This window comes from Girardinichthys multiradiatus, chromosome 14 (genome assembly GCF_021462225.1).
Source record: "Girardinichthys multiradiatus isolate DD_20200921_A chromosome 14, DD_fGirMul_XY1, whole genome shotgun sequence".
Taxonomy (NCBI): domain Eukaryota; kingdom Metazoa; phylum Chordata; class Actinopteri; order Cyprinodontiformes; family Goodeidae; genus Girardinichthys; species Girardinichthys multiradiatus.
In genome coordinates, this window is record NC_061807.1 from 20,606,356 (window position 1) to 20,621,128 (window position 14,773).

General features: G+C 37.6%; 1 protein-coding gene across 1 annotated transcript in view; it reads right to left on the reverse strand.

Moving 5' to 3' along the window:
- spag17 (sperm associated antigen 17) overlaps window positions 1-1,563 on the reverse strand; it is a 42,719-nt gene extending 41,156 nt beyond the window's left edge. Inside the window, exons 1-2 of the mRNA XM_047385228.1 lie at window positions 1,461-1,563; window positions 914-1,026 (exon numbers count right to left, since the gene is read on the reverse strand). Coding sequence (XP_047241184.1) covers window positions 914-1,024 — 111 coding nt within the window. The 5' untranslated portion in view covers window positions 1,025-1,026; window positions 1,461-1,563. The remainder of the gene's footprint in view (window positions 1-913; window positions 1,027-1,460) is intronic.
- Window positions 1,564-14,773: the final 13,210 nt, after the last annotated feature.

Sequence of the window (14,773 nt, forward strand, 5' to 3'; positions counted from 1 at the left end):
ATTGTGGGCAGATGCCAAGTGAAATTGGCAGCTCCATGAAGCTTGCCAGTAGAGGAGGGGCATTATGTCCTGGTAGAGAGCTATGCTGACTCAGGGCTTGATAAAACACAGTGGACTAACACCAGCAAAAGACATTGTTCTTAAAATTATCACTGACTGTGGAAACTGGACTTCAAGCAGCTTGAATTTTGTGCTTCCCCCAGACTCTGGGACCTTGTTTACTTTCCTGTGTTATCTTTACATTCATAGAAGTCCACGTCCTGGATACATCTCTGTCTGATGGTTCTCATTAATTGGGCTTTGCTGCAGTTATTCCTGTTGCTCATGCACCTTTCTTATCCATACTTTTTCCTTCCACTCAACTTTTCATTAATATTCTTAGATACAGCACTTCTTTAGCAATGACCTCTTGAGGCGTAACCATCTTGTGGGAAATGACATTAACATTTTTGTATTGCATTCTCTTTTTATTGGTTTCATAAAATATATATTTTCCGATAAAAATTCTTGGTTCTCGTTAGCTGTCGGCCACAACTCGTCATAATGGAAGTAAACGCTTAAAATATATTACTCAGTGAGCATTAAATCGCATTTTGAATAGAAACAATTAAATGAATACACTTTTGGATGATCTAGTTTTTTTGAAATGCACCTGCAGTTCAACCTCTTGGTAATCTGTATTTTGGAGAAATAAATAGACTGAACAGAATCAGCTAGCTGATATCTTGCGCAGTCAACACGATATAAAACGTCTGTTAAAAGTACAAAAACAGAAAGACTGCTAAAGTCCGTGAAATATCGTTTCTCTTTTATATATAGACAACGCAAATGACACTAATTTATTTGTAAATGACATGTTTCCAACTCATAAAATACATCAAAAACACAAAGAGGATTAGGCGAAATTACCAACCTCATCAAACGTCGCTTTGACAAGACCATCCTCCCAGTTCTTGTTGAAAGGTTGGACGACAGCATTGTTGCTTTTCTTAGCAGAGCCTTTTTTAGCACCTGCTGGTGACATTTCTGAAAATGCAGGGGTCAAAAATTAGTAAAACAACGGCTAACACCAGGTTTGAGAAGTTAAAACCATAAAGTTTTCACGTAGAATGTTTGTGTTGCCCTTAGCGACCAGGTTAACGTTAAGGAAAGTTCTTAAAGGAGCCGTTCCTATAGACTTTCACAGTAAAACTAAATAAATAAATCTTAATTTAAGCTTACCTAGATATATAAGTATCATTTATACGTGACAAATATAGAAATATGAGTACAGTACATTATTTACATGTAGTTTGTTCTGTGAGACACAATTCTCAGTGAAATATTGCCGTTTTTTTGTCGTGTTCAGTGATATTCCACATGATGTCAAGATGATTTTCTAAAATTAGGTAATGAAACACGAAGTTTCAACTAGTAGTAATTGTTTTAAGATATAGTGCTCTAAAATAAGTTAAGTGTACCTAAAGGCTCAGTTATAGTCACGCTCCGCTGTGTCGCACAGGACTCTGTGGCAAAACAAAAGGGTAAAAAATCACCCGTATGTTGTCCAGTTTGAATGGGTGAGTGTTGTACATTCCCATTGGCTGATGAGTAGCCACGTGTTTTTGAACTAGCTGGCTTTCCATATAATTGCGTCACTCTTGGCTCGCGCACCAACGCGCCCTGTTTAATGCGTCAAGTATAAACCTAGCTTAAGCCCGAAGCCTGCCTATCTATCTATCTATCTATCTATCTATCTATCTATCTATCTATCTATCTATCTATCTATCTATCTATCTATCTATCTATCTATCTATCTATCTATCTATCTATCTATCTATCTATCTATCTATCTATCTATCTATCTATCTATCTATCTATCTATCTATCTATCTATCTATCTATCTATCTATCTATCTATCTTCCACAAGGTGTCAGTCCATCACTGGCCCCAGTTTCCCACAATAGGTTATGAAACACTAATCAGAAAGTCTTACAGATACCCAGTTAATATTATTTTTGTACATAATAACTATGAGAGATATAAATAGTAGTTTGACTTTTTATTTCTATGCTTCAGCCAAGTCAGAGCTTAGGTGATGTGTCACTAGTATTTTGTCAGCACCTGGTGTGTAAAACCTAAAAACTCCAGCATGCAATGTTGGAAGAAAGAGGTTAATTATATGTTATACTGAACGGAAGAACCATAATACAGCACTGCCACTTTTTATTAAAGAATGTGAACATTTTGAATAATAATCAGACACATTGTCAAGTGGAATGCATTTAAAAACACTTTATTGAATTTATGATAATGAATAGTGAAACGTTAAAGGTGTCTTTGCCACTTCTCTACACACACACGCATTAGTAACAATCAAATATTAAAAACATTCACAATGCTTTTAGTATAAATTGCAGGGATAAATATAAGGTGTTATAGCACTACTTTCTTTTTTTCAGATTTTTTGAGTGAAACACTGGACAAAATTGGTGCCATAGATGTGCTTCATTTCCACCATTAAGAATATAAGACTTAAAAAGGCTTAAATTCCTTTAAGTTAGTCTTCTTTCTCTGGTCATCAGTGCCTATCACAGTGTTTCGCAGCACCACCTTCCTTGTTTGCCACAAAGTTTCCATTCAATGCCCTCCAAACAGTTTCCCCAGTGTAAAAGGGACATTGCTACAAGGGTGTTTCATTTCACAGCCCACTTTTGACAGAGGCCCATAAAAGTACAAAAGCAAGACAACGCCTACCTGTTGGATGCCAGAGAAATGTATCTTTCTCGCCAGCAGCTCATTTGTTATGGATGTGCTGCCAGCTCCAAAGGTTCCAGTGGCAGTGCCCTACGAAGGTCACACAGCAGCTAGACTAACACTGGAGTGACACTGTTCTGGCTGCATGCAGCACGGCAACATCTCAAAATATCCATAGTTCCTTTAGGGATCTACTGCTGTGAAACCACACATCATGTGCCTGTCAGGGATATTTTATTTCACCCTACAGCACTCATGATGGTTTATTAAAGATCTGGATCCACTTGACACACAAAATGATGTATCGTACTTGAGTTAATATAATCTGATCAGACCAAGAGGTGCTCTGCATCACTGTGTGAAACCAAAACAGCAGGTCATGAATCTGTTTTTAGGAACATACTACCAGTACTGTTTAATGTTGTCTTAACAAGCAAATCAAACTTCAGATCAAATCAGATCAAATCTCACAAACTATTTTGGAATGAACTGAATGATTTGCAGCTTCCCGCCATGACAAAAAAGAAAGTAAAGCCTCTTTAAACTCCAGGATTTTACTCACCAGACCATAAGAAACGTGATCTACTCTTTATCAGGTTTTATAACAATAAATATCTAACATTAAATGTCCAAACGCACGCAACAGTTTTGTACACTGTCACTATCTACTAAGATGAAGCCAGTACGGTGAAGCTTGTGGAAATACAAGTACAGGACTGTAAAAAAGGGTAAAAGATTTCTTCTGTTTTAGCCTTTTTGTCGCACTTTAATGTTCCAGGGCATCAAACTAGTTTTAATGTTAGATAAAGATAACCTGAGTAAATATAAAATGCAGTTTTAAAAGATGATTTCATGTATTAAGGGAAAAAAAGCTCTCCAAACCACCTTGACCCTATGTGAAAAAAACGAACTGCCCACATTAAACCTAATAACTTGTTCTGCGTCACTTGAGGTAAACAAATGCCTTTAAGTGTGATAACTGACAATTAGCCTTTTACATCACTCTAAATGGTTTTTGGCCTACTCTTCCTTTCAGAATTATTCAATTTTACCCCAACTGAATGCTTGTTTAAGGTCATGCCACAGCAAGTCTGTATTTAAGTCGAGACTTTGACTAGACCCCTGCAAAATATTGAATTCTGCTAGAAAACAAAATGTATGGTTCCAAGAATTATGTCAAGTAGTTTAGGTTCCCAAGAAGCAAAACACCCCCAGATCATGTACTACCAGCACCATGTTTGATTGGCAGTACAATGTTCTTGTTTTTAAATGCTGTGTTAGGTATTTTAGGCGTTATGTGCTGTTTTTTGAGTTGGGATTGGTCGTTAGCTACAAGTTTTCATATATAGTCACATTGGTTTGGAAAGACATTTTCTCCTGATAAATGAAATCACAATTTGAAAACTGAATTTTGCCTTTACTCTGGTTATCTTTTTCTGTCTTCAACATTTCTGATAATCTCAAAAACATTTTAACTGCAACAAAAATATGTAAAAACGGAAGGAATCTGTAATGGACAAATCATTTTTAATGGCACTGTACATCCTGGAGTTGAAGAGTTTATAGACTCACTATCTGCATCAATCATTTGAAGCAGTTGCTTTGTTTATAATGATGTATTAATCTCGTACAGTTGAGTAGTTTTGACCACTCTTTGATCCACATTGATCAGGTTATTGAGGTATATAGACAAATCTCTAAGGGTTCCTTTACAGCTTCCTGAGGTGGGGTACGACACTTTAGGGTTAGAGTTTTTCAGCCTTTCCGTTGTAAACGTGTTTTCTGCTGATTGTGTTTTTTTTTTTATTGTTTGCAAGGTCTTTAAGTCCTGCAGCAAAATAATCCCAAAGCATCATTCCTTCACAGTTAGTTCAAGGTATTTGTACTAATATGCTGCTTAATCTTTGCCATAGGTGATACAGTGAATTATGACCAAACATCTTAATTTTGGTCTCATCTGACCAGAGGACATTAATCCTTGGCTGTGTAATGTGACACAGCATTTTTTTAAAAGAAAACACAAAGTTCTACTTACTTGGCAAATTCCTATTCAGAGTCAAAATTGACTTTAAAATCCTATAATCCAGGCCAATGTTCATTCCCTTTTTTTAGTTTATTTCTACAACCTGTGAGGTGATCACCAAACATGTTTAAACTCCAATTTTTATAGCAACGCGTGTCAAAAACAGCTCTTCAGTCTGTTAAACTTTTGGATTCATTTGGCGTCTTGTTATATAATCTGTGCTCTAAGTCTGGAAAGTCATTATAAAATGCCTTCCTTATAAATTAATTACCTTCAAAGAACATTTTAAGATGGTTTAGATCTCAAACAGATGCGATTTTGCCTGGAAATAGGTAGGGAGAAGAGAAATAGATCTAATAAAAACAAGTGTTTAATTAAGCAAACGTTAAATGAGAAGATCTGCAGTTAACTTCTGGTGACCAAGAGCACATATCTGCAGTCAGATAGCATGTTCTTAAATGTGTTAAGTGTTATCTGTTCCCATTGATTTACCATGAAGATACTTAAGAGATAATAGGACGTCATCTGTCGTTTTAGTTGAGCTAAATATGGAAATTTGCAAATCAATAAAAATCAACTCTTCAGTAAATATTATGAAAGCCTAAAACTGATAACACTGAAGGTTGCAAAATGGCCAGGTCAGAGAACAAAGTCAAGTTTAACTAAAGTGATCTGAGGGATTAGAGATGCACAAACTGAATGAAAAGTTGTGAAAAATATTTAAATTGGATTTTATATGGTTTTTGTCATGTTGCTGCTGCTTCACTTCTGTTTATTTTAGACTTTTATTCTATCTTTACCACCCTTTTTATTGTGAGATACATATTTTAATGTTTTAAAATCTTCTTAAGTAATAAATCTCTTTTTTCATGAGGTGTTGAAGAGGTGTGTAGTGGGAATCACTGCAAACCCTTTCTGTTTGCAGCGGTGATGGAGAGGTAGACAGATGAGGTGAAACAGGGGTCACCATGAAGTACACTAAGACGGTCACATTATATTGTGATCTGCAGTGAGATTATAGGAAGCAGGCTGAAGAGAGCTTTGAGAGGTGAAAGTATGCTTTGGAGAGAAGAGGATGTAAAGAACAGTGGTGGTTCTTCTCGCATGAATGGCAACCTGGTGAACCCCTTTTTCTAGACCCACACTTTCACCTGCTAAACAATATTAAACCAAACCCAAACTGTTCTCCCGAAAAAGCCTCTATATGCAAAAACAGCAACCTTTTATAATGCAACTTTCATAAAGAAATAAGAACTATGTAAGCTAATAGTAATGATCTGTTTAATGTTGCTTTTGTGTTTTATGAAAATAATTGTCTTAAACTTTATTTAGAAAGACCAAAAGACAGCTAGAATTTGCTGTATTTTATTGTTTGCTTGTTTTGTTTTCACAAATCACAAATAATCACAATAATTGTTAGTTTGACCACTCTATGTACTTTTCACTTTTGTTTCCACCTAAGGTGGTCAGATTGCTTAAAAGCATTGAAATACTCTCTTTAGTGTTTTTATAAATAAAATGCAAGTTTTAATTATCCTAGCTTTATCATGGGTAAGAGGGTATAGACAATGAATGGATATTTATTATGTGCACTGCACAGCAGGGTGCTTACTCCCCATTAACTGCAAATGCAAATAACATTGACCTTTTTTGTTGAGCCTGGAGTCCTTTCTGCCCCATTACCCCCCCCCCCCCCCCCCCCCCCCCCCCCCCCCCCTTTATGGAGGTCTTATGGAGGCCCAGGATGCTTTGATAGCGGCCTTTAGCTCATCCAGAGTTTTGGGTCTTGAGTCTCTCAACGTTCTCTTCACAATATCCCACAGATTCTCTATGGGGTTCAGGTCAGGAGAGTTGGCAGGCCAATTGAGCACAGTGATACCATGGTCAGTAAACCATTTACCAGTGGTTTTGGCACTGTGAGCAGGTGCCAGGTCGTGCTGAAAAATGAAATCTTCATCTCCATAAAGCTTTTCAGCAGATGGAAGCACGAACTGCTCCAAAATCTCCTGATAGCTAGCTGCATTGATCCTGCCCTTGATAAAACACAGTGGACCAACACCAGCAGCTGACACGGCACCCAGACCATCACTGACTATGGGTACTTGACACTGGACTTCTGGCATTTTGGCATTTCCTTCTCCCCAGTCTTCCTCTAGACTCTGGCACCTTGATTTCCGAATGACATGCAGAATTTGCTTTCATCTGAAAAAAGTACTTTGGACCACTGAGCAACAGTCCAGTGCTGCTTCTCTGTAGCCCAGGTCAGGCGCTTCTGCCGCTGTTTCTGGTTCAAAAGTGGCTTGACCTGGGGAATGCGGCACCTGTAGCCCATTTCCTGCACACGCCTGTGCACGGTGGCTCTGGATGTTTCTACTCCAGACTCAGTCCACTGCTTCCGCAGGTCCTCCAAGGTCTGGAATCGGCCCTTCTCCACAATCTTCCTCAGGGTCCGGTCACCTCTTCTCGTTGTGCAGCGTTTTCTGCCACACTTTTTCCTTCCCACAGACTTCCCACTGAGGTGCCTTGATACAGCACTCTGGGAACAGCCTATTCGTTCAGAAATGTCTTTCTGTGTCTTACCCTCTTGCTTGAGGGTGTCAATAGTGGCCTTCTGGACAGCAGTCAGGTCGGCAGTCTTACCCATGATTGGGGTTTTGAGTGATGAACCAGGCTGGGAGTTTTAAAGGCCTCAGGAATCTTTTGCAGGTGTTTAGAGTTAACTCGTTGATTCAGATGATTAGGTTCATAGCTCGTTTAGAGACCCTTTTAATGATATGCTAATTTTGTGAGATAGGAATTTTGGGTTTTCATGAGCTGTATGCCAAAATCATCCGTATTAAGACAATAAAAGACCTGAAATATTTCAGTTAGTGTGCAATGAATCTAAAATATATGAATGTTAAATTTTCATCATTACATTATGGAAAATAAAGAACTTTATCACAATATGCTAATATTTTGAGAAGGACCTGTATAGACAGCAGGTTTAGCTGGAGAGGGCTCAGCTGAAGATATTGAGATAATCACTGGGTATGGCCAAAATGGACAGGATTAAAAATGAGTTTCTTACAGAGACCGCTCTGGTTTATTTAAAGTGAAAAATAAAAATACAAGGCTGAGATGATTGAAAGTTGGGGAGGGACAGCGGACATATTTGACCAAGGATGATGAAAATGGAGCTGCTAGAGAGGCGGTGGGTACTGTTGGTAGGTAGGCTGTAGATACGTCCATGTACCTACAGAGCAGGTACATGGAAGTAATAATGTAAAGAGCCAGGGTTACAATAGAAGATGCTACAATGAGATGGAGGCAGATGATCAGACAACTTAAATACTCTATCTTATCTTATGGATATGTATATAGAGGGGCATTGTCCGAGCTTCTGCTGGCAACAACTTAATGCTCACCCTCTACCGATGATCCACATGGCCCTGTCTTTTAGTGTTTAACCCTTTCTCTCTCCTAGACATGGCGATTGACTGAGCTTTTACTGTGACTAATTATACGTGCTCTCTTTCAGACTCTAACCTTGAAAACTGGCTCAGAGATTATCTGTTCTTTCTTTCTAGGTGAAATGACTAAAGGAGCTACATCCACTAACATTTACTTTTCCTTCCCATAGAAAGGACTCCTGGAGCAGTGCTACTTTGTTCTTTTTGTGTCTCTGCTCTGTTCTCTCAAACCCCCAGTCGGTCATGGCAGATGGCCGTTCACACTGAGCCTGGTTCGGCTGGAGGTTTCTTCCTGTTAAAAGGGAGTTTTTCCTCTCCACTGTCGCTACATGCATGCTCAGTATGAGGGATTGCTGCAAAGTCAACGCCAGTGACTGTCCACTGTCTCTAAATGCTCATCCAGGAGGAGGGAATGCTGCAAGTCACTGACTGGATGCAATCTGCTGGGTTTCCTTAGATAGAAAAACTTTTTATCCAATTTGAATAAATAACTGAATCTGACTGCACTGTTCAATGGTTACGATTAATTGGTACTTGACTGTTGTGAAGTGCCTTGAGACGACGTGTGTTGTGAATTGGCGCTATATAAATAAACTGAATTGAATTGAATTATGTTCTGCGTAACTCACTAATTAGAGTGTGGTCTTAAATAAATAACATTAAAATGTTCTTGTTATTCTGACCAAGCACACCAGGGTTATTTTTGTAGGTCTTGTTTCATTTAGAAGCACAACTTTGCTGGCAGGATACTGAAGGCCAAAAAACTTTTAAATGTTTTGTTTTTATACATTACTACACAAACAGCAAGTCTGAAAACACCCGCCGACAACAACGTAAACTTTAACATAAAGAAAAAATGAAATCCAAAAGAAAATGTGTTGTTTACTGAAAATATACACAAACCTAGATTAGTAGGATAAACACATTAAGATCAGACACTCAGGCTCTCCAGCCAAGTTCATCAGATTTCCATCTACCAAAAAAGGAGGTTGTTAAAGGGAAACATGGTATCAGGCCTGGCATATCTCTAGGACTCCACAACAAACAGGCCTATCCTGTGACTTTGAGCCTCCCTGTCAGCTCCTGAGGGGACAGAAAGGTGGCTTGAAGTTGGTAAACATCTGAGGGATTGTGCAATCACTGTTCTCAGTACGACTGACTCTGCTAGGCTGCGACAGCAATAAAAAGCACTGCCCCTCTCTGTGCAAGCTTAGATGAATCATGTTGACACCAGGGATCTCAAGTGCCACCATTAGATTCATCAGCTTTGCCAAACCAACACAGCAGAGCTGAGATTATATTGGTTTCAGCAGAATGAAAACACTTTCAGTACTTTTCCATGAGGCCTAAATTACAACAATTACAGGTCCTTCTCAAAATATTAGCATATTGTGATAAAGTTCATTATTTTCCATAATGTAATGATGAAAATTTAACATTCATATATTTTAGATTCATTGCACACTAACTGAAATATTTCAGGTCTTTTATGGTCTTAATACGGATGATTTTGGCATACAGCTCATGAAAACCCAAAATTCCTATCTCACAAAATTAGCATATCATTAAAAGGGTCTCTAAACGAGCTATGAACCTAATCATCTGAATCAACGAGTTAACTCTAAACACCTGCAAAAGATTCCTGAGGCCTTTAAAACTCCCAGCCTGGTTCATCACTCAAAACCCCAATCATGGGTAAGACTGCCGACCTGACTGCTGTCCAGAAGGCCACTATTGACACCCTCAAGCAAGAGGGTAAGACACAGAAAGACATTTCTGAACGAATAGGCTGTTCCCAGAGTGCTGTATCAAGGCACCTCAGTGGGAAGTCTGTGGGAAGGAAAAAGTGTGGCAGAAAACGCTGCACAACGAGAAGAGGTGACCGGACCCTGAGGAAGATTGTGGAGAAGGGCTGATTCCAGACCTTGGGGGACCTGCGGAAGCAGTGGACTGAGTCTGGAGTAGAAACATCCAGAGCCACCGTGCACAGGCGTGTGCAGGAAATGGGCTACAGGTGCCGCATTCCCCAGGTCAAGCCACTTTTGAACCAGAAACAGCGGCAGAAGCGCCTGACCTGGGCTACAGAGAAGCAGCACTGGACTGTTGCTCAGTGGTCCAAAGTACTTTTTTCAGATGAAAGCAAATTCTGCATGTCATTCTTAAATCAAGGTGCCAGAGTCTGGAGGAAGACTGGGGAGAAGGAAATGCTAAAATGCCAGAAGTCCAGTGTCAAGTACCCACAGTCAGTGATGGTCTGGGGTGCCGTGTCAGCTGCTGGTGTTGGTCCACTGTGTTTTATCAAGGGCAGGGTCAATGCAGCTAGCTGTCAGGAGATTTTGGAGCACTTCATGCTTCCATCTGCTGAAAAGCTTTATGGAGATGAATATTTCATTTTTCAGCACGACCTGGCACCTGCTCACAGTGCCAAAACCACTGGTAAATGGTTTACTGACCATGGTATCACTGTGCTCAATTGGCCTGCCAACTCTCCTGACCTGAACCCCATAGAGAATCTGTGGGATATTGTGAAGAGAACGTTGAGAGACTCAAGACCCAACACTCTGGATGAGCTAAAGGCCGCTATCGAAGCATCCTGGGCCTCCATAAGACCTCAGCAGTGCCACAGGCTGATTGCCTCCATGCCACGCCGCATCGAAGCAGTCATTTCTGCAAAAGGATTCCCGACCAAGTATTGAGTGCATAACTGTACATGATTATTTGAAGGTTGACGTTTTTTGTATTAAAAACACTTTTCTTTTATTGGTCGGATGAAATATGCTAATTTTGTGAGATAGGAATTTTGGGTTTTCATGAGCTGTATGCCAAAATCATCCATATTAAGACAATAAAGGACCTGAAATATTTCAGTTAGTGTGCAATAAATCTAAAATATATGAATGTTAAATTTTCATCATGACATTATGGAAAATAATGAACTTTACCACAATATGCTAATATTTTGAGAAGGACCTGTATGTTGCAGTGGCCCCTCAGTAAAGAGATATGATACCTTAGATTTTTTTCTTGATGAAAACATTCAATTGAAATATGTGAAAACAATGATTAAAACATTGCTACTTAGAAATTTTTTTTTTAATTAAGTTTCCTGCTAAAGTTAAATGTATCAAAGTATAAAACTGAATCCAGGAGAATGCAGCCACCCTTGTAGCAAACTGTCAGGGCATAATGAAAAACAGCTATAATCACCCACACCTAGCCATAATAAACATGTAAAGAAATGTGGTTATATTACTTGCCAAAATCAGATGTGTAATAGTCCACAGCTGTCCAATCATCAAGACAAAATTTAATCAATTGAAAGTGAGGCCAGCTGACATTAGAGAAGGGGAATATAATCTAGCCTAGTTTAGCAAAACACTGTATAACACAATGGGTTTATTCATACATCCATCGATTCCTTCTCATTTTCATTTATTTATTCATGTTGCCAATTTAGATGAGAATCTTGACATAGTATTGCCTAATCTTTCAAAAAAGATATGAAACGCTTAAGAATAAAGACAGGAAACTCTGAAAAACAATTATCTCAGCCTAGCGATAGATTTACAATGAGACGGTGATCCTTACATTTGACTTCATTTATTTATCTCAAATCCTTTAAATCAAATATCAAAATATCAAAATGGAACAAAAGAAAGCTAAGCTATTAGCATAAAGAAGTAAACTCAAGTTAGCCTAGCAGGGACAGACATTGTATAGCACAAGTTTGTTAGATGCACCTATTTTTTGCTAAATTTTCAATTCATACATTTTTATTAATGTTTAATTTGCTTGAATTATAAACTAGACAAAGCTAGCTTAGCATACCCTAGCAAAACGTTTACAATAAGACAGACATTTATTTGTTTGTCTGATTCAAATCTAATATAAAGCCATAAACATAAAGTGAGGTGAAAGCAAACACCAACTAGCCTAACCTGGCCAAACCTTCTTTAACATAGAACTTATTTTTATTTATTTATTAATTTCCTTCATTTATTCCTAGATTAACTAGATAAATATAAGTTAAATGAGAAGCCTAATTCACCACTCCCAAATCTTTTATTTAAAATAAAAAAGCCCAAGAGAAAGCAAGCTCAACTGGAAACCCTGAAAAAAACAATACCTAGCCAAAACATTTAGAATAATAATACAGTATACTTCTCATTTGAATTATTTTGATTACTTATCTATTGCAAATCTTTCTAAAAAAAAAACCATTAAAATATTACAAGTCAAGTCAAGTTTATTTATATAGCGCTTTTCAGCAACAAGGCACTCAAAGTGCTGTACATGAGGAAAAACATTACAATGATACAGAAAATCAAACACAGAAAAACAAATCAAATGACATTAATAATCCTTGGGAATTTATTGGTAAGAGCTGGTTCTAATCCAATCTTTCTAATAAAGGTTATTAGATCATTAAGTCCTCTGTGGTGAGGAATTCATCCTGTGCTAGAAGAAAAATGATAATATTAATCCTTAAGGGCACTGGTATGAGGCAGTTGTGGTCCCATCATTCAAATAAGCTGGGTCACTGGTATAAAACAGTTTTAGTCCAAACTTTTTAAAAACTAATAATGTTTGGTTGTCACTGGTATGAAATTGTTGTAATACAATCCTTCTAAGAAATCTAAAAATCTCTGGTCATTGGTGTAAAAACAGCTTTAGTCAAATTTTCATATACTAATAATATTTGGCTTTTACTGGTAATCCTTCTGAGAAATCTGAAAATCTATGAAAAGTAAGGAAATCACACATTTAGGTAAAGTAAGATAGGAGGGAAAAAAAAAATCATATTTCAGACTCTATTCTGAGCAGAATACAGTCTGAAGTAGTACAAAAAAAAACCTCAGCAGGGGTAAGCAACACACACATAAGTAAAGATTTAGCAAGGTACGGTGTACAGCAAGATTCAAACTTGTTTATTAATAGCACAGATAGCAAATACTTGGCTTTACCTGAAGCAAAACTTATTAATGTATTCATTCCCATACTCATTAGAGGAAAATGTTTGATGAGAACCCTCATTTGGCAATTTCAAATATCTAACTTCAAATATTAAAGTTGAGCCAAGAGAAACCTAGCTTAACTTAGCATAGATGCAGGGTACACTGTAAATTAATTAGCCTAACTTAGCCAAATATTAACAAAAACACAGTGCACATTTATTTATTTCAAACCTTTCTGATCATATAGCAAAGACCAATTAGCCTAACCAGGCCAAACATTGTTTGACACAGAAAGTGTTTCATTCATTAATTCCTATATTTATTAGATGGATATAAGATGAAAAGCTCAATTTCTCTCTACCAAGTCTTTTATTTTTGAAAATGTAAAAGCTAACTCAACTAAACATTAGACTGGAAACACTGATAATGATTACCCTAGCCTAGCCAAACATTTATAATCAAAAGAACACACATCACACGTGTATTTAAAGTATAACACATTAACATAGAGTGGAGTAAAAGCTAGCTTATCAGCACGGAGGAAGCTAACGCTAGTTAGCCTAACATGGCCAAACATTGTATAACCAGAACATGTTTTTATTGATCTATTCATTTATTTATCCCTGTATTACTCAGGTGAATAAAAGTTGGACAAGCTAATTTACCACTCCCAAGGCTTTTACCGAAAGCTAGTTCAAATTAACATGCACAGAGAGACAATACTCATTATGTTGACCTATTAAGTTATTTATTTATGCATAAAACATTGTATGAGAATGTTAATGAAACAATCTCAAATTAATTTCTTAAAATGGGGAACTGGAGCCAGGAGAAAGCTAACTTATCTTAGCATGGAGACAGGAAACCTTCAAATATATATAAAAATTTTGTTAAGTCTTAAGTCTAAGTCTAGAGATCTCCCACTTTACAGCTTAGAGAAATTTCAGATAAAACATGAAAGTGAAGTCAGGTGAAGCCGGCTCATCTTGACAAACATATAGTTAGCCTACCCTACACCATAGCACCTTTGAAGTTGGTTGCAAATTTACAGCCTAAATAATAAAAAAAACTATTTTGCCCAATTCAGGTGTCAATGCAGGTGTTTTATAGTTTACGTCATACTTCAAGGTCTCTGCTGCGTTGTAGGCATTCACAGGCTCAACAATGCAGAGCTGTACTCCTGACCCACATTAACACAGCAGGGCAAAGTGATCAGAAAGAGCTGTGTGTGACCCAGGCGAAATGATCAGTACTTCTTTGTCCGACCACAATGACACTGCATCTTGCATAACGTCATGTGATCTTTTCATTAAGTGCAATAACAGTGTCAGTCTGTTCAGTAGCTTTGTACATAAATGACGTCACAACTTAATTGGGCACAGTTTTATACAAAGTGGCCAACTATTAGATGAAGATAGCTGTTCCTCAGCCTCAAATGCTTTTACAAAAAGGATTATTAGGAAAGGAACAAAAGAAAGAGTTTGGCAAAAATCTCATCGGAGTGCCAAAATTATTTAACTTTAAAAGGATTCTAGTGGGACAAAACTTTGAAAGTAATTAATAGGATGTGTAAGAGGATTGAAGTAAAGTTCTGTCAGGAGACAGA